Source organism: Sus scrofa, chromosome 15 (assembly GCF_054392235.1).
Source record: "Sus scrofa isolate SSC_HxYL_T2T_F1_AM1 chromosome 15, Sscrofa_HxYL_maternal_Yorkshire_Landrace_v2.0, whole genome shotgun sequence".
Classification (NCBI taxonomy): domain Eukaryota; kingdom Metazoa; phylum Chordata; class Mammalia; order Artiodactyla; family Suidae; genus Sus; species Sus scrofa.
Window position 1 is genome coordinate 102,856,011 of NC_139397.1, and position 27,893 is coordinate 102,883,903.

A 27,893-nucleotide genomic window follows, 5' to 3' on the forward strand; every position below is an offset into this window, starting at 1 on the left:
GTAATTAGCCAAAGTCCTTACTATGCCTTGGAAAGCCCTGTATGATCTATTTATCCCTTCAATGATTGTCCTCATCTCCTACTATGATCTCCCTATCTCCCTCCCCAACCACTCTGGTCCACTCATACTGGCCTACCTTGAGTTCCTTGAAAAAACCAGGCATGCTCCCACCTCAGGCTTTGCCACTGCTGCTCCATCAGCACAGAAGACTACTCCCTACTCCCCTAGCACACCTCACTCCCTCCTATCTTTAAATATTTGCCCTACTCCCTCCTCCTCAATAAGGCTTTCCTCAGGTAGAGTAAATTAGTATCTCCCCACTATCACTCTTTTTTTTTTTTTGGAATTCATATCTACTGGGTATTTTTTTTTTTTTCCTACATCTGTCTGGCAGAACATAAGCTCTACAAGGCTAGTAACTTGACTTGTTTATTTACTACTGGATTCCCTCTCCCAGAACAGGACTTGGCTAAAAGAAGGCATCCAGTAAATAAACAAATGACTGATGAGTAGAAAGGCCTATGGGAACACACACAAGCAACGCTTAACCTAATCTGAAAGAGTCAGAAAAAGCTTCTCTGGAATGGTGACATCTAAGGATAGAGCTGAAAGACAAGCAGAAGTTAGACTTGTAAAAGAATATGGAAGAGAGAGATTGCTCCAAAAAGTAAAAATGGCATAAATATAAGGCCCAGAGGCAAGAGAAGACATGGTCATTTGTGCCATGAAAGTATATAAATTCTTTCCCAAAATAAAATACTCCCTTAAAAAATAAAGCAATTAAAGCAATTAAATCTATTTCCCCATTTCCTATGTTCTATCCTACACAAGATATTGAGGACTAACAAAGTATACTATCTACACATTCTTGGTCAAATACCATTAGTGTACATATTTAAAATATTTTTAGCCAAGATGAATGCTAGGAAGAACAAAACAAAATAAGCATTTTGCAATACCCATTATTTACTCCCTTATAGTTTCTTTTGCTGTTTTCAATTTTGGATCTTGACAAATAACTTTTGATTTGACAAAAGATAAGAGTGAGTTGGCCATGAAAAACAGTAAGATACCATGTTAAAGGCACTCAAAGAGTACCAGTTTAAAAGTGGCTAAAGTCTCCTTCAAAGAAATGATCAAGAAAACAAAAACTAAACATCAATAGGTGATTAGGTATTGGTAATATCCTTTGCTATTATGAAGGAAATCATAACCACCATTACAGCCAAAGGGACTGGCTAACAACTGTTTGGAAAATAGCTGAAAAACTCTCACTAAAGGCAAACTATAACTTCAGGAAATCTGAAGAAAATGGATAAATGATTTCAGCTGGCAGGAATGCATCTCCTTGGGGACTATACTATGAAGCCCTACTACATGCTCACTGGCTATCTCACTTGCAGAAAAACCAAAAGCATCCTTGAGCTGAAAAGGTTATGATGATAACTTAGCATGATTGGAACATATAGTGTACAAGATTCACAAAATAATGTGATCTTAAAAGACATATGTTTTTGACTCACAGAAGCACTCTTGGGAATATGACAAAAGCTGATAAATACATTCATACACAAACTCTGTACACAATTTCAGGAGATTCCCAAACTATGAAACTCTGCCAAAAGCTCAGATGAAAACCATTCTACTTGGGACAATAAAGAGAATTACATTCCAGGATGAGAGCTATGCAACAGGCTTAAAAAAAACTATCCAGAAGGAAGTTAGAAGACAGAGGGTTATAGGAGAGTGAGCGCCAGAAAAAAAGGAAAGCTTATAGAAAGATGGTATGATTGTTAGACTGGCAAAATTCTGAAATTCTATAAAGGCACATAACTAATTCAACAAAGTCATAATATACCTATATAACAAATTTAACTGCGAAACAATTCTGGAAGAGAGAATCCATCTCATTTTAATAACATATATTATATAGGTAAATACGAATGAATACACATAATATAAATATATTATTTGGACTTCTAAGAAAGTCCACAGTGTGATAATGGAGAGAAGCAATGTAAACCAAACATTCAGGTATTTACTAGTTTTTAATTTTTAGACTCAGCATATAATTCAATCTCAGAACACTTCATGACTACAGAACTAAAGGAAAGCATTAACAATTTTGACAACATAAAACTATAAATGACCAAGGATAAGAGTAAGAATATAGAGAGCTATACTATTAAAGTTTAAAAAGGAAGTAATCAATGACCCCAAAATATTAACAACAGCAACAACAAAAACTATCAAACATCAGGAAGAGGGGAGAGGATAAATGAGGGACAAGAAACTTAATGAGCTAAATCATTGCATTTTGTAGAAAAGAGTTAACAGATCTTGTCTAAAGTTTGCAAATGAATATATAATAGCATAAGCATATTCCTTATAGTTCTGAAAGTACCCTCTAGATATACCAAAAGCAGAAGTTCCCTTGAGAAATATGACTAGGGTGGGAAAGAGTGGGATAGGGTCAGATACACTAATTTTTCATTCTAAATTCTTCTAGACTTACGTACAGGGAGAGAGGACACTGAGGCCTTTTTGCAGGAAGGAGCGTTTATTCGTGCTGGCACTTTCTCAGGGGATTCATATTCAAAGGCTGAGCCCTGACTGCAGTGGGGTGTCACCTTATATATACCCCCATTAGGTCTGTTACTGTTGTTGTTACATCTAAGTCCCTTTGTCACCCCTTATAAGGTAACATACATTCTGAAACTTCTGGGTGGACAGTTATGGATATGCTTACACCCATGGGTTCAGGTTATGTTACACTGTTACAGAACTGTGCATGTGCACACAGGTGTTGATGTTGCAAGTTTCCTTTCCTTTGTTCTGGGAGGGCCCTTCCCCCTCTCCACTACAAGACTATTTGGCTCATTATCATGTATTCAGTTTATTTTGGTAAAAATTAAAAATAAAAGAAAATTTAAATTTGCTGATGCAATTCCCTGCCAGCACTTGACTATTTCAAATACTTTTCAAATACATCAAAGCAAGGTTTACTTATATCTTCTAATGAAGGGTTCATTCTTTTATTTATTTTCTTTATTCAAGCTACAATTAAAGATTACATGTGGAAGAAAAACTGAATGTTAATGATACTTTTATAAAAAAAGACACAAGTTCTCACTGCATTAAAATTCTTTGAATTTTGGGAGTTCCCGTCGTGGCGCAGTGGTTAACGAATCCGACTAGGAACCATGAGGTTGCGGGTTCGGTCCCTGCCCTTGCTCAGTGGGTTAACGATCCGGCGTTGCCGTGAGCTGTGGTGTAGGTTGCAGACGCGGCTCGGATCCCGCGTTGCTGTGGCTCTGGCGTAGGCCGGTGGCTACAGCTCCGATTCATCTCCTAGCCTGGGAACCTCCATATGCTCCGATTCAACCCCTAGCCTGGGAACCTCCATATGCTGCAGGAGCGGCCCAAGAAATAGCAACAACAACAACAAAAGACAAAAAGACAAAAAAAAAAAAAAAAAAAAAAAAATTCTTTGAATTTTGGCAAAGTTTAATCAAAACCAAATATTTCTTTAATTTCTCATTTAGAACACACACAGACACACACACACACACACACAATTTCCTCACAAAAGTGCATCATCAAAACTCCTCTACATTATTTTACTACAAAATGATTCTTTAAAAATCATAAAAATCTGAGAGTTCCCGTCATAGCTCAGCAATTTATGAACTTAACTAGTATCCATGAGGATCCGGGTTCGATCCCTGGCCTTGCTCAGTGGGTTAAGTATCTGGTGTGGCTGTGAGTTGTGGTCCAGGTGGCAGATGTGGCTGGGATCCTGCACTGCAGTGGCTGTGGTGTAGACCATCAGTTGCAGCTCTGATTCAACCCCTAGCCCGGGAACTTCCATATGCCACAGGTGTGGCCCTAAAAAGCAAACAATAAAAAATAAAAATGAATAAAAATCATAAAAATCAAAGTATTATTTGCTGGCCTAGTCAAAAGAGATTAAAAGATGGGTGCATGGTCTAGGAAAACAGAGACACAAAGCACCCCAAACATTACTTTTGCTTTGTTCTGTTTCCCCTAGTGGAGGCTGGGCAGAGGTGGGGAGACATGAAAAGCAGTGTTTGGATTATGGTCACATTTGTCCCAGCAGGAGACACAGGTCTGAAAGGCTACATTCAAAAAACATCACAGATAATAAATCCTAAAAAACTGGATTGTGATGATCACTGTACAACTATAAATGTAATAAATTCATTGAGTAATTTAAAAAATCACAGATAATATTAAAACTGACAAGCCCTTAATGACCAGTATGATGTTTTATAAAAGTTAAATGTGTTTCCAAAGGTTCAAGTGAATGGTAATCGCTCAAAGCAGAGAACACAGAAGAGAAATAAAATGAAGGATAATCATGTGTTCAACACTGGATACGAAGTTTGCTATTTAGCTTGTGGAGCTGTCCAAAGGGTAGCTATAGATAGTATATTACTAGATAATGTAGTAGTCACTTGAAGCATGGAAGAAAAATGTTCTCATACGTATATACAAGCTTCCATTTTCAAAGGCAATCTGTTTCACAAATTTGCTAAGTGCTTTAAGGAGACATTAAACCGCTTCTTGACCATGAAATCCTGCTGTATAGCCCTGGGAACTTTAGGGACTTATGATGGAGCATGATGGAAGATAATGTGAGAAAAAGAATGTATATATGTATGTGTGACTGGATCACTTTGCTGTACAGTAGAAAACTGACAGAACACTATAAATCAATTATAATGGAAAAATAAAAATCATTTAAAAAAGAAAAATAAATATCTTGAGACTGGTACTATCACCATTTTAGAGAAAAGAATAAAGAAACCTTAAGATGTTAAATGATTTGTCCAAAATTATTCAGCTAATAAGTAGAAAGACCATAACAAATTCTAGTGTACTATCCACCCTCTCAACCGGTATACTACCATCATGTTGGAAGCCATGACAAAACAAGGAATGCCTGTTTAGAGACTAAATAGGAGTGAGTTAAATTTCCTTAACCCTTCCTTCTACCTCTTAACTAAACCACAGTACACGTGTCAAGAGACTTCCCGTCCCCATCCCCAATACCGCTACCCTAGCCCAGAACACATTTATTTAAGTTTTTAAAAACCTGGGACTCTCGCTCTTTTTTTTCAGGTTACTTTCAGTAATGAGATGTATTTGTACAGCTCTACTAAAAAACCTAAAATACTAGGCGGGGGGCGGGAGGGGGGTAATGACATAATGAAGTTCTTTAAAAGTGTTGATAAATTTGGATCCTGACATAAATCTAAGAGAATGTTTGAATAAATGAAAATTAGCTAAGTTAAAGCATACCAATTAGGTTCATTCACTCATCAAACATTTTAGTGACTCTAATGTGCCAAGCACTAGGAATAAAATAGTGCCTAAAAACAGACTCTAATGCTGCGTCTCTAAACAAACTTCACTGTCAATTACGACACTTTTTATAGTTACTTCATTTTCTCTTGCTTTGAGTGACCTTGTAAGCTACTTAAATAAACACATAACTTATTATGTAGTATCCTATAATACTGTGCTCCCTGAAAGAAGTAATATCTATAACACAAAATATTCCTCTAAGTTTGAAAGCTTAACTTCAAATTATTTCAATAAAGGCCTGCAACTAACTTTGGAATCTCTTTATTACTATTGTGCCACTCTACTCCCTAACAATGTCTTAATGCTCTGGGATTTTAAGATCTAGTTTAACATAGAGAGGACAGTAATTTAGATCATTTTTCTCTGAATTTGGGAATCAAAGCCAAAATTTTACACTAAAATGTACAATAAACAGGAAAATCCCATAATGATATTTTTTTGTTAGATATTTTTACTGTTTTAAAAAATACAAACCAGCTTTTAGATGTCATACAACACAGGGAGAAAAGGAGGGAAATTAATTATTTTAGGAAAAAAATTTCTTAGGAAAACTTTTTTTTTTTGGTCTTTTGTCCTTTTTTAGGGCACCTGTGGCACACGGAGGTTCCCAGGCTGGGGGTCTAACTGGAGGTACAGCTACTGGCCTACACCGGAGCCACAGCAACGCCAGATCCGAGCCACATCTGCAACCTACACCACAGCTCTCAGCAACGCTGGATCCTTAACCCACTGAGCCAGGCCAGAGATCAAACCCGTAACCTCATGGTTCCTAGTCGGATTCATTTCCGCTGCGCCACAACGGGAACTCTGGAAAACTTTTAATATACACCTGAAATCAGCTTTTAGATTATCTTGGGCAAACCCATTTTTACTTGTTAATAAAATAAGGAGTTTCTACTATTTTCTTCATCCAGGGAAACGAAATGCTCATAAGAACACTATGGGAAATAAATCATAAATCCATTTAAAGGCTAAACTTTCAAAATAATGGATCATGTTAATAGACAAATCAGATCTTTCAGCTCAGAAATGCTTTCCTTAATCTTTTTTTTTTTTTTTAAAAGGCCACACCCTCAGCTTATGTAAGTTCCCAACCTAAGCATTGAATTGGAGCTGTAGCCACCGGCCTACACCACAGCCACAGCAAAGAGGGATCCGAGCCATACCTGCAACCTACACCACAGCTCACGGTAACAGCAAATCCTTAACCCACTGAGTGAGGCCAGAGATAAAACCCACATCCTCATGGATACTAGTCGGGTTTGTAATCACTGAGCCATGATGAGAACTTCCCGCTCCTTAATTTAAATTAAATAAGAAAAATCTGCAAATTCAATTAAAACACAGAGCCTGGCACTATTAGACACTCAATAAGTGGCTGCCATAATTATAAAACTAGATGCCCTTCATTCTTTTGAATTTTACTTAACTGACCTTCACTGAAGCACTTAGGGCATTTAGTTCAACATCATGACCTACGGATGGGGGTGGGGGTGGGGGTGGCGGAATTCCTTGGTACAGACTTTCCCTGAGTCCAGAATTGGGGGGAAAGTTAATAAGTGGTCACGAAGAGTCCTAAGGATGACAGTAAAAGTGCCTCAACCGAGACCAACATCATTACTGTTGAAGTCATGCAAGGAACCAATCCTGCTTTTAGCTGGCAGCACCCTCTTTTGCTGTATACCAGATAACTATGTACTCCCAGCTTTTACTGGATATAAAAGTATGGGAGCAGGAGCATTTACCAAAAAAATCAAAAATCAACTATTTTTTGGCTGCAGAATAAGACTGGTCTTTTTATAAGGATCTATTTTAAAAATTTGAAGACAAATGTTGCTGAATTTTTCAGCAAACAATCTTTTTGTGACTGTCTTTTCTGAAACTGGGGACAAGTGGTAGGTGTATGCCATAAATCAACACAGAAGTAGCACTAAGCAATAATTCTCCCTGAACCTTGAAATTAAGGAAGCATGCTCTCTAGCACATATTTATACAATGGCCCAAAGGCCAGGTAATATAAGAAAGAAATAAACTGTAATATCAATACCATTTTTTCAGTGTACTTAAGTAGTCAGAAGTCTGCCAGCTCCTATAAACCCTAGATGCTACTGTCGTTGCCTGTCCTTAAACTCTTATTAACAATTTCTCTATAATTAAAAAATAACAGTAAAACTAAACTCATTTCTCATTTCCTGACCCAAAGTGGCCAGGAAGTTTGCATGAGGATAGTAGCAGGCCTAAATCAAAACTAAGATAACAGGGAGTTCCCGTTGTGGCGCAGTGGAAATGAATCTGACTGGGAACCATGAGGACGCAGGTTGATCCCTGGCCTCACTCAGTGGGTTAAGGATATGGTGTTGGTAGTGTAGGTCACAGACTCAGCTTGGATCCTGTGTTGCTGTGGCTGTAGTGTAGGCTGGTAGCTATAGTTCCAATTTGACCCCTAGCCTGGGAACCTCCATATGCTGTTGGTGTGGCCCTAAAGAGCAAAAAAAAAAAAAAAACTAGCATAAGAAAACTTCACAAATACTCATTACAGAGTACTTGAGCAGGTTAAAAACAAAGAATAGCAGTACATAAAATAGTTGTAAAGGTCATATAACAAAACTCAGACTTTGCAAACAAAACAACTCAAGTAAATTCTACGAGTAGCCCTAACATTCAACAACAGTTGCACAGCTGATTTTATAGAATTATAGAATTATGATGACCCATCAATTTTATTCCTAGGTGTGTATGTGTGTGTGTGGAGATATAAACAAGAGAAATAAACAAATATGTCCACATTACTTTTATACAAATACTGATAGCAGCATTACTCATTACTCATTACTAAGAGTCAAAAAAGTAGAAACAACTCAAGTATCCATCAACTGTTAAATGAATAAATAAAACGTGACATATACATGATGGAAAATTGACAATAAAAAGAAATGAAGCACTGATACATGCTACAACTTGGATAAACCTTGAAAACATTATAAAAGAAGCCAGTCAAGGAGTTCCCATTGCAGCTCAGTGAGTTAAGAACCCGACATAGTGTCCGTGAGGATGCGGGTCCGATCCCTGTTCTCGCTCAGTGAGTTAAGGATTCTGCATTGCCACAGCTGTAGCATAGGCTGCAGATGTGGCTAGGACCTGAAGCTGCCATGGCTGCGGCACAGGCCTGCAGGTGCAGCTCTGATTCAACCTCTAGCCCAGGAACTTCCACAACCACAGAAGCAGCCACAAAAAAAAAGAAAAAAAAGAAGACATTCAAAAAGACATGTAATTTGACTCTATTTATATAAAATCTCCAAGATAAGCATACATACAGAAAGCAGATTCATGTTTGCCTAGGGTTGGGGAGAGCAGGGTGGCATAAGTGACTGCTAATGGGCCTGGGGTTTTTTTGGGGGGGATGATAAAAATGTTCTAAAATTGATTGTGGTATTAGATGTACAACTCTATGGCTATACTAAAAAGCACCGAATTATACACTTTAAATGAGTAAACTGTATGCTTTGTGAATCATGTATCAATAAAGTTGAAAATGTTAAGTAAAACTATTTTTAAAAAAACCAACACCATTATTGCAAACAGTTAGCTCAGCAAATCAAGTACAAAAATCTTCAATTTATTCTTTTAAGGCCACACCCACAGCATATGGAAGTTCCCAGACGAGGGGTCAAATCGGAGCTGCAGCCAGTGGCTTATGCCACTGCCAGAATAATGGCAGATCCTTAACCCACTGAGCGAGGCCAGGGATTGAATCTGCATCCTCATGTATAGTAGTAGTATTCTTAACTCATTGAGCCACAATGGAAACTCCCTCAATTTATTCTTTAACAAAAAAATTTTACTATTATGAAACAGTGAATATATATTTAACAGATCTTGCTAATTTTTTCTAAGAGAAGACATCATATCCAGGAATTATTCTTATTCTCACACAGAAATTTATATATACACACACACGTATACATATATATATTACATACATTATATATATACAAATTAAACTTAGAAGATTCTTGGGAGAGCTTATATCAGAGATTTCATAAGCCATGAGAAAGAGAAGAATATGAAGTTAAATGTAAGATTTTCTTATCTCTTTTAGAGTGAATATATAATCTCTTAGGTGAGTTAACTAATTAATGTCAATAACAAAAAAAAAGGAGTTCTCCTGAAGTTCCCATTGTGGCGCAGCAGAAATGAATCTGACTAGTATCCATGAGAATGCAGGTTTGATACCTGGCCTTGCGCAATAGGTTGGGGATCTGGTGTTGCTGTGAGCTGTGGTATAGGTTGCAGACACAGCTCGGATCCTGCATGGCCATGGCATAAGAGGGCAGCTGTAGCTCCAATTCAACCCCTAGCCTGGGAAATTCCATGTGCTGTACCTGCGGCCCTAAAAAGCCAAAAAATAAAATAAAATAAAAATAAAAAAGAGTTCTCCACACAAATAATAGGGTTCTTAAGATGTGTGCTTTTAATCACCCATCTGTAATCAGGAACTAACTGTGACACCTTAATACACCAATTATAAAACAATCTTCTTTGAAACAAAAAAGCTCTCTATTAACCTATACTCCCCAAAAAACATAAAACTTTTAAAAATTAATTCTTTCAAAAACACTTTATCAGGAGTTCCTGTCGTGGCTCAGTGGTTAACGAATCTGGCTAGGAACCATGAGGCTGCAAGTTAGATCCCTGGCCTTGCTCAGTGGGTTAAGGATCTGGTGTTGCTGTGAGCTGTGGTGTAGGTCGCAGATGTGGCTCGGATCCTGCGTTGCTGTGGCTCTGGTGCAGGCCGGCGGCTACAGCTCCGATTAGACCCCTAGCCTGGGAATCCCCATATGCCGCAGGAGCGGTTCAAGAAAAGGCAAAAAGACAAAAAAAAAAAAAAAACCACTTATCAGACTTATTCTATTCATTGGCTGGTATTTTCCCTCCACATTAAAAAAAAAAAAAACTTAAAGTGAAAGTTGTATCAACAGACTAAATACAAATCTTCTATCCACACACATGATCTGAGGAAACCAAAAGATGACAAAATATTTTTTAAGCAGAGCTTCTTAAAATCAAGGAGATCATATATAAGAGGAAATTTCTTACATATAGACCAAGTTTGTACATTAGGAAAAAGACATAGCAGGAGTTCTCTTATGCAACAATGGGTTAGGTATCTAGCAGTTGTCACTACAGTGGCTCAGGTTGCTGCTATGGTGCAGGTTCAATCCCTGGCCTGGAAACTTCCACCTGCCCTGGGCATGGCCAAAAAAACCCAGCAAGGATTATAACATAAGACCATCAAAGAAAAAAATAAAGGAAAAAGAAAAGACATTCAGAAATATTCCAAGTCAACATAATTTACATGAAAAGGCCATGGTAAGGTGAAAATTAACCCTAATTTCCTAAAATTAGTTATTCACAGCAGTTATTATAAAGAATTTTAAAAAATGTAAACATATCAGGAAAACTCTAAATATGACTGTATTTCAAGGTAGTACTATGCAAAACTGTCCCATCTGAGAAAAGTAATATGGGATAAAAAAGATCCTAATACCATCACCTTGTTATATTATTTAATTTTTAAAAACATTTTTCTCCATTAAAAAAAAAAACTGGAGAAATAAATATATTTTAAAGCTGAACATACGTAATTACTAAAAGCAACATTAGCTCCACAAGACATTTTCTAACTTCAAGTCAAAGTTTATAACAATAAGAAAAAACTCCCCAATTAGTCATGCAAATACTTAGAATATATACATATACATTACCTTATTCTTTGTTGCAACTTGAAAGGGAATAAGTGTATATAAGAAATTAAGATCCTATGTTTTCTATAATAAAATGTCAAGGTAGCTCAGTCTTTTTTTTTCCAGTTTCAGAGATAAGAATATAATCTCTAAAAGCCCTTACCCTTCATCAACATATGCAATTTGCAGAGCAAAATACAAAGAACTAGATAAATAAGGGCAACATCAAGCAGTTTACCACCCATTACTTTCACTACAGATGGCTAGAATCAAGTAATACAAAAATTTAAATGACTTACATTGTTGTTGCGGGTTTCTACAGCAGGGAATTTCCTGACTATGAATTTCACAGCAGATTCCAGGTTTTTGTCAATAAGGTAGGATGGTTTTGCCTTGGGGTCTCCACAAGCCTATAAAAAATAGTAACAAAAAAAAAAAAGTGAAATGCATCCTTCTTCTAAAACCAAGAAATAACATCAAATCTGTAATTAGAAATTAGAGATATTTGTTTTTGGTGAGCAGGTGATAAAATGAATAGGCAAAGTGCAGGGATTGTCACAGCTGAAATATGCAATGGGAGACAGTACAGAGATGTTCTTCTACTGAAAAAAAAATGCATGGAAAGTTTCAAAGCAGTTAGCGCAGAACAGCAGTGAAGGAAAAAGCTCAAACCTAAAAAAAAAAAGAAAAAGAAAAAGAAAACTCTTGGTTTGAGGTAGGATTGTATTCATCTGAAGCTAATAAAATATTACAAAATTAAATATTCAGTAGAGTACTGGAAATGTTTCTTTGTATGTGTTATATAATAAAAGCTTATGTTTAAATGTCTTTTCCAAAATGTTTTCCTTATTCACATTAAACATTTTAAAACAAGAGCCCTAGTTCAAGGAAGCTGCTAAAATTGCCTTTGTAGAACTAAGGTGTGTTACTTGTTCCTCCAAACACCTGAGTTACAACTGTTTTCCATCATACCAGCAGCACTTCGAACAATGAAATCTACATCTATTCTATACCTCATAAGCACAGAACAAATGGAAATGTTTACATTTTGACCATGTCAGCAGTAGAGCAGTCTCTGTAGTAAACTGTAAAGCATTGTACAAATGTAAGGTATTACTATTAGAAACTTTTTATCTGAACTATTAGCAATACAGAATATAATCAATACTATTAGACTCATTGTTATATTTAATTAGCTGCTTTCTAGTGATGTGATTTTGTAGAGAACTACTAAAATTATAACCTTCCTACTTAACTTTTTAATGCACTTTAAAGAGATGCGTCCATTTGAAAAGTTCTCTATTATGTGTGATGAAATACATTATTGTAATTTAATGTTTTTTCATTGTTTACTATGGCTATGTTGTGGATTGCAGAAAGAGAAGTTATGAAACATGAAACTGATCTGAAAGCGGGCAAGCGGGCAGAGGGAAGGTGAAAAGCTTTGCAAACCTTCCAAACTTGTCCTTGCTGGGGAAGCATTGTAATAAAAAGAGAGAAAATTACTTGTAAACAATGATTGTCAAACTATGACATACGTTTCAGTAGAGAACTTATGCACTGCAGACTATGAGTAACAAAACAAGATGAGAACTATATGGTGCTACAATTTTAAAGGTATTCTAAATAGCAAGGTTTAGTATACAGTAGATTTATAGAGTTTATATTATTCATATATATTTAAATACTACTGTGTAGGTGTACAACCACGTCAGTTTCTTGGTGCTCTTTCTAAATCAAAATAACACTAGCAGGAAAAACGAAGACTACATGCAACTATAAAAACAGGAGCAAAACCATCAGTGAAATTTTACATACCTTAAAAAGAAACGGTAGCCCAAGAATAAAAATAAATCGTTATTGGATGACTTGCACTTCAGCTCAAATTGAAACTATTTTTCAAGTATCAACTAACTCCTTAAAGAGCCAAGGTATAAAAATCAATGCAAACATTCCTATATTTTCCAAATGGAAACAGGAATGCAGCAAGAATTATTTTAATTCTCAAATATAATTAGATAAAACAAAGTTAACTATAAGAAATTTATAATTTTATAATCCTTAACCAGATTGACACAGGCTACTAGGTAAATTCCATTTCAACATGATAAATATTAAAGTATATCCACTTTTCCTCAGAGTAGACTATCATTTGCTTAAGGTATTATTTCTCATAAATCTGCCTTCTAATTAATCCACTTCTCCCAAAATATAGTATAAAATAAGAATAACTAAGAGCCACATAACTAAGAATTTGTCCCAAGAAATAGTTACATAATAGCATTGCCTTCTATCAATGATAAAATGAAAATCAAGTTTCAAACACATGCCTGAGATAATGCAGAATCCTAAGGTGATTCCAAATTATATTTTAAAATGTATGATCTTTCATACTCTATTTAAAAATTCAGGTATTCATTCTAACAATATTAGTGACTATCAAATGACAATGGTAGACTACCATACTCATTTCCAATGATCACAAATTTTGTGTAAGAACTTAACTAAAGATATCTATATATGAACAGCTCTTCCTTATTATACTGAAAACATGAAGAATGGAATTTCATTTCAGAGGAAAAATAAATAGTTATAAGTCTTTCCTTGGGATTGATTTACCTTTTCCCATGCTACTCAGTGACCCATGTCTAAACAAATTACAATGGGAGACAGTATGCCGTAAAGATTAAGAACAAGACTCTGGAATAAGACTGACTAAATTTCAGTCTTCATCACTTACTATCTGTGGAACCTTGAATATATTACATAACATCTACTAGTTTCAGTTTCTTCATGTGTAAATGGGGAAATTAGTACTTACCTCATAGAGTCATTATGAGGATTAGAAGAGAGATAGATAAACCATGTACGGTATTTAGCAAAAGGACTGGCTTATAGCGCTCTAAAAATGTTTACTTTTGTTAACAATAGATATAATTACCTAAACAAAGTCTCATATGAATAGTAATCACAGAGGAATCTTTATCATACTATACAGAACCAGCAATGACTATAATTCCTTCTCCCAATGTCATATTTCTTTCACTTATCCCAAATCTAAATGTAACAAATTTGTTTTACTTATAGAAAAAGATTGGCCTAGTAGTTAAGAACATTAGTTCTAAGACAGGTTGTCCACGTTCAAATTCTGGCTTCATCTCTTCCTTACTGTAACCATAAGCAAATTTCTGTGCCGCAGTTTCTTTACCTGTTAAATAGGTGATAATAATTACAATCTACCCTAAAAAGTTTTTAAGCCCATTACCTGAGTGTCTGTGTGTGTACACACCAGCAGAATTTTTTTAAGAAGCCAATAAAATCAACCTACTTCACTTATTTACTTAATACCAAGAAAGACACTTGCAAATGTTCAGGCAAAAAAGAAAAAAATGCAAGAAAAAAACAAATCTTGACTAAAAGCTAGAATGTAGGTAAAGAGTCATACTTAATAATTCAGTTAAAGAGTTCCCACTGCCATGCAGTGGGTTATGAATCGACTGTTGTGGCTTGTGTTACTGCAGAGTTGTGGGCTGGATCCTTAATCTGGCAGAGTGGGATTCAGCACTGCCGCACCTGTAGCCTACGTCATAGCTGCAGCTTGGATTTGATCCCTGGCCCAGGAACTTCCAAATGCTGTGGGTGTGGCCATAAAAAAAATAGTAATAATAATAATTCAGTGAAGAAGGAGGTCCTACTATACTGACGAAACGGAGCAAAATTCCAACTAACCAAATGTCTCAATATATAAAAGATTAATCTTCATACCACCTCCCTACTCTAACTTAAACATTTTGATGACACTGAGGACCAAGAAATCATACCAACTTATACTTTAAGAGCACAGCCTGCCAATTGGTACACCTAAAACCCTATCTTGGTCTACTCCTATAACAATATTACACAAAATTAATCCTTTACTCTCAAAAGTATCATCCTTTGAAGTATTACAATTAAGAAAATATACATACTACTATATTTAGTTATCAATACATTTTAGACTAATACACTTCAGAAAGGCTTACTACAATGACTGAATCAAAAGGTTTAACAAATTACCAATTCAATTAAATAAAAATCTTGAGTATTACTAACCTGGCCACCCCCACACCTCCCCCCAAAAAAGAAAGAGGGCAAATTGTGTCTATGCCCCTGAATATCACAGCCCTACAAAAAAAGGTTTTTTTGCATAATTAGCTAAAGGGGCTATTTCACCAGACAAAAAGGAAACTATATCTTAACCACAGAATTATTTTTAAAAAGTACCACTCTAGGAGTTCCTGCTGTGGTGCAGTGGGTTAAGAATCCAACTGCAGCTGCTCAGGTCACTAAAGAGGTGCAGGTTCACTCCATAGCCCAGCAGAGTGAGTTAAAGGATATGGGTTGTCCTTTAATGCAGTCTGAATTCAATGTCTGGTCCATATGCCATAGGTGTGGCCATTAAAACTTTATATATATATATATATATGCTCTCAAAAATGTATCAAAGTCTGCTGTATTCTTTTAATACCTCAGCTGCTCAAACTGGTTTTTTTTTGTTGTTTTTTTTTTTTTTCTTTTTTCTTTTCAGGCCTGAACCTATGACATATGGAAGTTTCCAGGCTAGGGGCTGAATTGGAGCTACAGACGCCTATGCCACACCCACAGCAATGCTGGATCCCAGCCACATCTGTGACCTACACCACAGCTCACGGCAACGCCAGATCCTTAACCCACTGAGCCAGGCCAAGGACTGAACCTGTGTCCTCATGGATCTCAGGTTCATTACTGCTGAGCCACAATAGGTCCTGCTCAAAATTTTATTGGTGTAATCACTACCAAAGAAAAAGGTGATCAGTTTGATTAGTTTTATTTTTTAATTTCTGGTCTAGCTCATCAATAAAACACATTCCTTTGCCAAAATACTATAGGAAAAAAAAGTTTTTTTCTTCAACACAATAACTGAATTAAAAAAACAAATGAACACAATTTCAGGGATCGGAGTGAGAATGCTGTTTGTGAGTACAGGAAAGAAACCAGCCTCATCTGAATCATGTCAGGTAAGAGGAGAAAAATACAAAATGTGACCAATTTATTCTAGAAAGGGGAATTTAATTTTTACTCAATAAACAAGGAATAATCAACTTGTTTTAAAGCAGGTTTTGCAAAACTGAAAGCATAAAGGGACTAAGATTCTCCCTTGAACCTTCAACAAATTGATTATTAATGCCTGGAAAATAAAATGGACATCACCTAAGATCATGGACCATAAGTGCAACTTGCTTATAATTATTTTCTAATTTTAAAAACAATGAAATACAATGTGACATTTTCCAATATGTACTGGAAAATCTATCAAGATGAAAACAAGCCTCAAATTCTAGTATTACCAGTTAATTTTCCATGTTTTTTTTCCTTATGTGTATCACCTATTTTTGGCCAACCAATCTGCTTTCAACTTCCCCCTGAGTTTGGGTAGGTGGGGAAAAAAAAAAGGTGGGGGGGAAAAAAAAAAGTAACCCACTGCTACAGTTTGGATTAAGAAGCTTGATAGGAAAGTATATTGAAACCATTGGAAATAATTTAAAATTAATGTAATTTTATAAATTACCTCTTAATTAGAGCCAATAGTAGCAGCTTTAAAGATATATAAACTATGGTTATTATTTTCTAAGCATAGGATATGGGAAAATCATAAACTTAGGAAATATTTCAACTAATTATGTGTTTCAAAATTCATTATTAAAAATTTTAATGATTCAAACTAAAGTTATTAATTACCATTCAGTTCTCAGGAAGATGTCTACATTGCTGTTGCCCTCAAAACTTTTTCAGCTTCTAATATACAGAAACATCTCAGTTTATAAAACAAAAGGATTCTGTTACAGTTTATTTAAAAGTTTTATATGTGGTCATAATTTTACTGTTTTAAAGAAGTTACTTTTCAAAAGATTTCTGAGAAATAAACTTCTGAAATAATTTATTTTGTATTGGCAATAAGTAGATATCATACAATAATATCAGGCAGTAAAAAGGAATAATTTAAGAAACGTTTCCTAAAGGTAATAGGAAAAAAAAAAAACCCTCAATAAGTGTCCACTATGTTTCAAGCCCCAGCAACAGAAATAATAATAGCCAACATTTATTCACTTCTTCCTCTTGTGCCAGGCACTATACCAGCATTTTATGTAAATTAATTCACTGAATTCTCAACTTTATAAGGCTAATTAAAATGTGGGAAAACTCTAATATCTATTTAAAGTTGCAAGAATTAGAATCATTAAGACTAACATGGATTAGTAAACCAAAAAACATAACTTGAAGCATAAGAGAAGCTGAGAGCAAATAAATATCCTGTAGTATCCTGTGGATGGTTTTGCTAGCATTAAGAATTTAGGTGTGGCTTAGCATTCCAGAAATTTAGTTATTTCTAGAAAGCAATTAAATCACTACTGTGAACAATTATCAGACAAAGAAATGAGAAGCATTAAGAACTTACATTTCACTTATTTCAGTGGTTCTTAATATCAGAACCACTTCAGGGGCTTTTTCTTATTCAATAGGTTTGGATCAAGATCCGGATGTTTGTATTTTTTATAAAATACTTCTAAAATGACTATACTGTGTATCCCTAAGAACCACAGATCTCCTTGATTTATAAATAAGGAAACTGTAACTCAGAAAGACTAAACAGTTTGTCTAAAGTAAAGAAAAAAAAAATAAGTTTTATCTAGAATCTAGCCCTCTTAACCCACATAATATGCTACAAATATGGAAAATAACAGATAAGTTTAGAGGCTACATGCCAACAAGAAGGACATTTGATATTACAAGGGTATTTTATAACCTTATCTATTTTGTATCTTTGTATATTCTACTGAACAAAAGCCTGGAATCTTAAATAATGACTTCTTGTCATTACCTGGCTGAAGTTTCTATTCATATTTCAAAGTGAAGCCCAGAAGTCACTATTTCTTTTTATCTCCCCCAGATGAGAATTTTTAACTCCCTTCTCAAGACACTCAAAACCACACTTAAAATACTGCATTTTAGTTAATTATCTGTATCTCTATCACCACTACAATCTGAATTTACTGGCATTGAAGACTATATCTGTTTCCCTGTGTCCAGGAAGACATTCAATAAATGGGGAGTAAATGAATGAACGAAAAAGAAACCCTCAATATTTGGTACTAACTGAAAGAATAGCTCATATGACTTATAAAATAGTTTTAAAGATACAATTTTATTACTGTCAAGTATCTAAAAAAATCAACTATACAATAAAAAAGTATTTTCCAGTACAGGCTCTTTTACTTAAAACAAGAAATTCCTTTGAAATCTTCAACTCATTATACATTTCAAAATTCATTATTAAAAAATTTTAATGATTCCGGAGTTCCCATCGTGGCGCAGCGGAAACGAATCCAACTAGGAACCATGAGGTTGCGGGTTCCCCCGGCCTCGCTCAGTGGGTTAAGGATTCGGTGTTGCCATAAGCTGTGGTGTAGGTCGAAGACGTGGCTTGGATCTGGCATTGCTGTGGCTCTGGCGTAGACCAGCAGCAACAGCTCTGATTAGACCCCTAGCCTGGGAACCTCCATATTCCTTGGGTGCGGCCCTAAAAAAAAAACAACAAAAAAATTTAAAAAAAAATAAAAGTTACTGATTACAATTTATTTCTCAAGATGATGTCTATGTTGTTGTCTGTTTTCAACTCCACTTACAAACTAACAATTCAAAAGCTTATTTAGTATATCTGTTTAAGCAAAACATTTCTGTACAATATTATTTGAGGAAATGATCAACTAGAAGTTTTCTTACCACTGTTAGATTAAGTAAACCAAAATCTAATAATTACAGTACTACAAATTCCTAATAGGATCAAAATTAAGAAGATTTTATTACATTTATTAATAAAGACAATATTAAATTAAGTCAACTAAAAAAAACACATCGTAGGAATAGAAAAGACAGAAAGAAACAGACTTACTGGTTTTACTTCCTTAATTGTATTTCTTACATTTCATGAAGGATTTTTCAATGTAAAAATGTCACTATTTGACTTGAGAAATCAAAATGGAAAATGGAAAAAGTAATTTGAAATCTCAAAATTAAAGATAAAATATCTTCAATTAGGTAAAGACTGTGTTCTTAAAATTAAGGAAGGTAAATGCCGTTTCACGGTTTCTTTGAGTTTACACTTTCCTTTCTGCTTTATATGTACTCTTCCCCCATTTTAAGCAAAACTTCCTCTAAGTTTTCTTAGTATCATGTGCACGGTTAGTATTTTCAGTATGTATATTATAATATGCCAGGGGCTAAACTTTAGAAATAATCACAAAGGAAAAATGCATATAATATAAAAAGCAAATAGAAAATATACTTGCCCCAAATCTCAGTAAACTGAATTTTAAGTTTCCTAACTCCATTTCTCATTTTAATACATTACAAAGGTAAACAGAAGTCTTTATTAATAACCATAGGTATACCGGTAATTATGATCTCAATGATCTTTTCATACAAATCTATGCAAAGTTCATACAAAAGCAGTCTACAGTAAAGAGTAAAATTAGGTCTGTAATATAGCTGCATATTTTTAAGGTTACTGTGTGTTCAAAATCGAATTATATCTACCATAAAAATTTCACTAATAACTATAAATCTAAAGCAAGACAATTAAATTAAGAGCTTGATTTAGGGGTCAAAAAAGGTGTCAGTCCAAATTCTTATTTTTCATAGAGTAAAAACTGGGCAGGAGTTCCTGTTGTGACTCAGCAGGTTATGAAACTAACTACTATCCATGAGGATGTGTGTTCAATCCCTGGCCTCGTTCAGTGGGTTAAGGATCCAGCATTGTAAGCTGTGGCATAAGTCACAGATTTGGCTTGGATCTGGCACTGCTATGGCTGTGGTGCAGGCTGGCAACTATGGCTCTGATTCCACCCCTAGCCTGGGAACCTCCATGTACTGAGGGTGAGACCCTAAAAAAAAAAAAAGAAAAAAAAAAGGGCAAATTAACCTCTCCAAATTCAATAGCTTTATCTATAGAATAGGCACCCACATCTATGAACAAATAAAAGACTGTTTTTCAATTTAGCATATAATAGAGTCTCAATAAACAATGGCTAGCATTACTTTTATTACACTTTTTTTTTTTTTTTTTTTTTTTTTTTGTCTTTTGTCTTTTTGTTGTTGTTGTTGTTGTTGCTATTTCTTGGGCCGCTCCCGCGGCATATGGAGGTTCCCAGGCTAGGGGTTGAATCGGAGCTGTAGCCACCGGCCTACGCCAGAGCCACAGCAACGCGGGATCCGAGCCGCGTCTGCAACCTACACCACAGCTCACGGCAACGCCGGATCGTTAACCCACTGAGCAAGGGCAGGGACCCAACCCGCAACCTCATGGTTCCTAGTCGGATTCGTTAACCACTGCGCCACGACGGAAACTCCCACATTATTTTTTTTGAATAAAGAGAAAACTGTTTTAGTTCCAGTAAAAAATAAAATGTATATCTACTGAATGTGATCTGAAATTGCTGTTAGAATTTTACTTAACAGTAACACTGCCAGTAAATTAACAGAAATACATAAATTTTTAATCATCCTTACCAGTAAGGACTAGAATTTTCAGTACTGAGACTTTCTTATCCGGACTTCCTCACTTTTAATACATTGGATGTAGCTAGCTAAGTATGCCCAGACTTTTAGTTTTCTTAAAGTATAAGTACACAGGTAATAGATTAAGAATCCTAATTTAATTTATCTGTAAACTATACTATGCTGCTTCTTCAATTTTATTTTTGGAAAGAATCTAATTTAGTCATAATGTAATAAAATATGCATGCACATATGTCAGCATTTGTACAAAAAGAGTATTAAGTACATACAGCTTATTTTTAAAAGTGGGTGATGAACAGGCAAAGAATTTCTGAAGTCATGTTTAAATTTTTGACAATAGCATAAGCATGTATTCCTTTCGTAATCATTAAAAAAACTCTAAGTTATTTAACAATTCTACAAAGCAAACACAAAATGGATAATCTACCACTGCTACTTGAAAAAATAAAAATAATTCTTTTTCATAAGTATTTTTCAGTGACATTTATCTCCTCAGCCTACCTTCCAGCCTAACAAGAAATAGAATTAATCAAATCCTTATTTTTACAAGCAGCTTCCCTGAAAAGTTACAAACAGATGCAGTAGGACTTTATGTAATATATATATTATTTAAATTCAGATTTATGATGTTTCCTTCTTACTTTAGGGATATTGATAATGAAATCTCACTGGGGGAGAAAAAAAAGTATACATACTAACAATACTTAATACTCTAGAACTTGTCAGAATCCAACCTTTATAAGATGCTTCTGCTCCTGATTAACTAACACAGAAAATAAAGCTCTAAATGAAGAGAAACCTAACACTGAAAGGGAAAACTAAAGCTGGTTCCCCTCTCTTTACCTTGACTGCATCCTTCACATACATTTTTTCTCGCTCCATTAAACAAGCAGGTAACAGCTAAAGACTTTCAATTTTACTCTGCTACTCTACTTTTTTCCTCATGAAATAAATTTATCTAAAATCAGGGGGAAAAGACTGGGGAGAGTATTCCTCTAATTACAAAAAAAAGTAAAACTACATTGAAACTTGAAAAATACTCCATTTTTTAAAAGTGTGCAATAGTTGGGTGAGTCTTTTTCCTATTTCTGTGCTTTAGAACTGAAGCAATAATTTAACAAGATGAAAAATATGAAACTTTTTTGGTAGAGTTATCAAGTTCAGGAAAAAAACAGGAGATAGGGAAAAAAGTAAACAAGAAAAATATTTTTAAGCTCAGCTAAAATGTTTTCTTTTGGGATTTCACTATACACTTTTGCTAAAGAGCAATAAAATTTCAGAAAAACAAATGTTGCCCTAAAAAGTTACTGGGACTCCTAAACAAATACTATCTTATATTTGGAGAAATTTTCAATTATCTCCACATCGTTATCTTTTATCTTCACAAATAATTCTGTGGGAGTTCCCATCACGGCGCAGCGGAAATGAATCTGACTAGGAACCATGAGGCTGTGGGTTGGATCCGTGGTCTCGCTCACTGAGTTAAGGATCTGGTGTTGCCGTGAGCTGTGGTGTAGGTTGGTCGTAGACGCAGCTCGGACCTGGTGTTGCTGTGGCTATGGCACAGGCCAGCAGGTGCAGCTCCAATTTGACCCCTAGCCTGGGAACCTCCATATGCCGTGGGTGCAGCTCTACAAAGCAAAACAAACAAACAAACAAAATTTTGTGAAATAAGTACAGCAGGCATTACCATGCCTATATTAAGGAAAACTAAATTGAGCTCAGTTACTGTTTAAAATGAGTGCTTAACTTCTACTGTAAAGAACATAGAGCTGGAGACGTTCGTGTTTGTTTCACAGTTAGTTTTCCCCATTTTATAGCTGAGGAAAAATGAAGCTCAGGGAAGTCAAGACACCTACCCAATCCTACACAACTCTTAATGCCAGGCTGGAGATTAGAAGGCGGGTCTCCTAACTTCTGGCCCAGAACTCTTTACTTGCACCAACACACTGACTGCCATACCACAGTAGTAGATATAAAGGTAGCCTGAAAATGTTAAAAATCACTGTATATGTGAATGGCATTGTTAGATTTGGAAAAGGGAAGACATACTTCTCATTTAAAAAAAAACCTTAAGGAATTATGAAAGAAATAAATTTAAATGTAAAATTACCTATCACTTTCACCTTTTCTCTGAATCTTACTTTATGTACTCTTTTTCGTTCCTGATTAGAATACGAATTCAAAATTTTCATAACCTGTACATATTAAGATCTCCAGGTCTTTTCAATCAACGACATTTTCTTTAAAAAAGCAACATTTTACAGGAACCATGTTACATTTCCCAAATATAGCATTAAAGCCTATTATTCTTGATAGTAGTAACTTAATAGTTATTTTACTTTGGTCACTTCAGTATTTTTCATTGCGTACATTCACTAAAACCTTTCTTTTTTTGTCTTTTTAGGGCTACACCCTGGGCATATGGAAGTTCCCAGGCTAGGGGTCAAGTTGTAGCTGTAGTCGCTGGCCTAAGCCACCGCCACAGCAATGCCAGATCCAAGCCACATCTGCAACCTACACCACAGCTCACAGCAACACCTGATCCTTAACCCACTGAGCAAGGCCAGGGATCAAACCTGTGACCTCATGGATACCAGTCAGATTCGTTTCCACTGAGCCACAACGGGAACTCTTCACTAAAATATTTCCACTGCAGACTTATAGTTGAAATAGAGCACAGTAATCATATCTGATAGATAAGCTAATATATAGATGCATTAATAAAAATGTAATAATTGGCAGAAATGTATTATGTAGTAGAATGTTTTTTTGAGGACTATAAGAAATTGAGACTAAAAAGATTATGTGGTTTACACTGTCATAAAAATGTAGACAGCAGGAACCTTACAAACACATGGTAAACGGATCTTACTTTTTTGGCAAGATTTCTGAACAAATGTTTCAATCCTAACCAGCCAGGAAGATATGCCAGCCTTTAGAGACAACTCTATTCAGACTGAAACATTAAAAATCCATCTGATGTATTTGTATGCAAAATCACACAAGGAGACAGACCAAAAGCTAATATTATTAAAACTAGAGCAAGATTATAGATACATTCATATATACATTATAAACAAAAAATATAATGTACATAATATATTCATCCATTTCAACAAGTCCTAACTGAAGGCCTCATGGACCAGGTAAGGCCCTAAGTACTAGTAATTCAAAAATGAGCAACAATGGCCCCATCCAGAGAGAACTCACAATCAGGCAAGGTAGAAAACTATTTCTCAACAAATTATAAATGTGTTGAGTGCCGAAATATAACATTTCAGTAACTTAAAATACTAGACACTTGAATATAGTGATCACATTCAACTTATTTGAAGTTTTACTAGTTCAATAATACAAGAGCCTGAAGTTTCTCAAAACAGGAAGTGAAAAAATATGCTTTTGAGGAAAGGCAGTGAATTGGAATTCTAAGAGTTCAAATGCTTAGAATTTGGCTTTACATTATTTCATTTATGAAGGTGAAATATACAAAGTTTGACTGTATTTATGCCATAAAAATGTTTATAGTGAATGCTTAAAAAAAAAAAAAAAAAAAAAAAAAAGAGGTATTTTGCCATATACCCAAACCACTTTTGATGTTACTCTCACTTCCTCTTCTGGAAACCATCATAACCATTTCCTTTAACCGCAATACCACGAGTCTAGTAACTTTTAGTAATGTTTGACTTGCTAGGATTTTTTTTGAACAAAGATCATATAGGAACCAATTTCCAAGTTTGTTAAGGTGCATAATCTCACAAAAAAGTTCAGGTCAATGCAACCTAGAAGTAATACTGTCTAAATTATTCTGAACTTACATGAATTTATAATCAAGGCTCTTTGGTAAATGCAGAGGGCTTTTTTGTAATGACCCTCAAGCTCCTGCTACATAAAATGTGACAAACCCAACAGACATGTTGCAGTTACTCTTCCAGATTACACTAAATTCAGAGTCAATCATCTTCATATACAGGTGAGCAACTGGAACATTAGCTATCCTTATACAAAATTCATCACCATTAAGCCAGGGCAGTCTTCTCCTTTAGAATACAGTGTCTACATCAAATTGTTTAAATAAATCAACTTTATACTTGAACCCCATGATATGAAATATTTAAAAATATTCTTTCCTCAGGAATTCTCATCCTGGCTCAGTGGTTAACGAATCTGACTAGGAACCATGAGGATGCGGGTTCAATCCCTGACCTCGATCAGAGGGTTAAGGATCCAGGTGTTGCCATGAGCTGTGGTTAGGTCGCAGACTTGGCTCGGATCCCACGTTGCTGTGGCTGTGGTGTAGGCCAGCGGCTACAGCTCTGATTAGACCCCTAGCCTGGGAACCTCCATATGCTGCGGGTACGGCCCTAGAAAAGACAAAAAAAAAATTCTTTCCTCAGTAGCCCTAATTTACAAGGGCTACAATTCTACTGCTATGACTAAACTAAAGGAAATATTCATGATGCATTAAAAAGACAAAAATAATTATGAAGATATAATATCAAATATAGACTGGAAACTCTCAGGATCTAGACTGTACGAAAAAAATCTTAATTTTCTCTTTACTGAATTATTTAAAACTTACTTTGTCTTAAAAGGAAAAGGATGTCTTTTTTTCCCCTGAGATAAATTAATATATTTGTTCTATCTTAACATCTATTTTTCTTAACTCCAATTCAGCCTTCCATTCTTTACTCTGAAGGCATGTAAAGACTTCGAACAGACCTATTAGCTAGAGCTACTCAAGTTATGAGACTACTCTATAAAATCAGCAATAATAGCAACATATTTATTTTTATTTTATAGACACCGAACTTTAAGAAATGATGCTTTGGTACTATCAGACATGGTTGGAAAAACTAAAATGAGGAGGAGTAAAGAGGAACGAGAGAGAAGGTTGTTATTCCTGTTCTAGTGACTCACAACCCAGAAGTATTTCAGAAGAAAATTGGTTCCACCCTCACTTCCCCCTCCTCTCCACCTTCAAGATGAAATAATTCCAAATCGCCAATATGCTCTTGATTGGCTTTTATTTCGCAATATAGAATAAAATGGCAAAGTGGAAGAGATGCGGGGTTCATCCTGATTAGCCATCCCCCTCCTGCATTTCCACTTACACACCAAAAATTGAGGGAAAAAAACCTGCTACCATCTCCGCCAGATTCCTACCATTCGGCCTCAGTTACGGAACATCCAAGTTTTCCTATCCCCCTCCCAGAATCTTGTCCACCCACTACCAACCCCCTTTTCCGTAGACCCCGTTTCGGGGGCGGAGGTGCCCCTCACCCCGAGCGGGGCCGGACCCGCCGGATCTCGCCGCTAGGAACCGGGAAATGGCTTCTTTCTGACACTGATCGGCCGGCGAGCCACCGGGAGAGGCGCCGGGACTCCGCGTTAGGCCGCGGCGCCTCCCGGCGACCCCGGCCCGGCCTGCCCCGGCGAGGCCGTGAATTCTACCCCAGGCGCCGCCCGCCGACCCCCCCGCCCCGGCCTTCCGGGCCTTCCAGCCCTCCCCAGCCCACCCGCCGATCCCGCCGCGGCCTCGCCAGCCGTGCGCACCTTCTTGATGTTGTAGAGGCGGGTAAGCATACCGACGCCGCGGTCGTTGAGGATGGTGAGCTTCTCCGCCAGCTTCTGCTGACTGGGCTGCAGCACGGAGCGCGACATGGTGGTAGTGATAGTGGTGGTGGTGGTGGTAGTGTCGTCGCCGCCGCCGCCGGCTGCCTCTCGCCCAGTCACCGGCCCGCGGCCTCCGCAGCTACCTCGGTCGGGCCTTCTCCCCTCCCGCCCGCGACCTCCGCCTCAGGGGAGCGCGCCCATAGCCCTCGCGCTCCAATTCCGCGCCGGTGACAGAGCGAGCCGCGGCGGACGCCTCGGGGCCCCTTCCCCCGCAGCAGCCCGCGCCCCGGCAGCCTCCTGCCTTCCGCTTGCCGCCCTTCCGTCCCCACCCCCCGGTGCCCTCGGCCCCAGCCCCCACCGAGCCGCCTTCCCGGGCTCCTCCACTAGGTGTGGCGGCGGCGGCGGCGTCTCCGGCGGCTGAGAACCAGGCCGCTTCCCGCAGCCCGGGACCAGCTCTCGGTCACCTGATCAGCCGCGCCGGCGCCCCCGCGAGGGCGGACGGGGAACTGCGCCTGGGGTCCCTAGCGCGCCCCGCCCGGCCTCGCGACGGCCGCGGCCCGAGAGGCGGCTGAGGGGTCCCAGACCTGACCCGATGGGCTTGGACCGCCCACTGCCCTTGATCCGGGTTTGGGAGTCTAAGCCGGGACCTGATGAAGTCACGTTTCTCTGCTTTCCGCACACCCCTCTCTTTTAAGTTCCCAAAAGTTGCCTTTCCGCACCACCTCCCGAAAGAAACCAGCAGAAGCCCATGGGGAGGCGGTGGGCGGAGGCAGGGCGGGTGTTTTTCTGGCGAGTTTCGCCCAAGAGTGGGCTGGTGGCACCGTGCGCTTTTCCCTCCCACTGCTTGACAGACGCTCCTGGCTGAACACAGCAGATGTTGTGCTCTGCGAAGCGGGCCTCGCCTCTCCCTTCCTCCCCATCCAATCCCAACTCCCCCGCCTCAAGGCAGTTTGTGAGAGAGGAGGTCGGAAGCGAGGGCAAATCAAGTTCCTGAGATAATCAGAATCTGGAATTTGTCGACGAGGATCACCCTTCCGGAGAAGACGCTAAGAAGCAATGGCATGTGCGAGGCAAAAAATGTTTGTTCAATAAATGAAGGAACGCTCCCACTTTTTTTTTTTTTTCTGGCCTCCACCCCAAATCCCCACCCCTTCTTGGCAGTATTCTACTTTTCCATCTCTTTTTTTTCTTGATCAGTTTCCTCCCAGTCACACCCCAGGGACACTCCTTCTGGTCAAGCATATTAGACACGGTTCCAAAAGTGAGCAAATCAAGGACTTTTACAATTGACTGGAGTGGGGATTCCAGCAGAGACGATTCATGCTGTTTTGATGTGTTTTGTTTTGTTTTGTTTTTTACCCTAATTTCCTTCCATGTGTTAATCTTTTATATTATATTAATTAATTTTAAGTGAGTGACAAAATATTATGCCACCTTCAATGAACGACCTTGTAAAAATAAATAAGCTATCATTGGCTTAATGAAAACACTTTATGCAAAGGAAATTGTGATGAAGGTTTTTAATACAAACACATCTGAGAGATCACC

General features: G+C 37.1%; 1 protein-coding gene and 1 long non-coding RNA gene across 5 annotated transcripts in view; both read right to left on the reverse strand.

The window, feature by feature from the left end:
• NCKAP1 (NCK associated protein 1) overlaps nt 1–26,781 on the reverse strand; it is a 101,084-nt gene extending 74,303 nt beyond the window's left edge. For 2 of the 4 annotated variants that reach the window (XM_021075812.2, XM_003359582.5), the window contains exons 1-3: nt 26,286–26,438; nt 12,588–12,605; nt 11,435–11,545 (exon numbers count right to left, since the gene is read on the reverse strand). In XM_021075812.2, the coding sequence (XP_020931471.1) occupies nt 11,435–11,545; nt 12,588–12,605; nt 26,286–26,393 (237 nt within the window). In that variant the 5' untranslated portion in view covers nt 26,394–26,438. Of the gene's footprint in view, nt 1–11,434; nt 11,546–12,587; nt 12,606–26,285 lie in introns of all 4 variants that reach the window. The other 2 variants (XM_021075813.2, XM_003359581.5) reach the window with 1 other exon arrangement.
• LOC146396030 (uncharacterized) lies at nt 743–5,958 on the reverse strand. Its single transcript, XR_014829892.1, has 2 exons — nt 3,866–5,958; nt 743–3,400 (listed from the first exon to the last, which is right to left on the reverse strand). It is a non-coding gene; the product is annotated as an uncharacterized LOC146396030 (long non-coding RNA).
• Nucleotides 26,782–27,893: the final 1,112 nt, after the last annotated feature.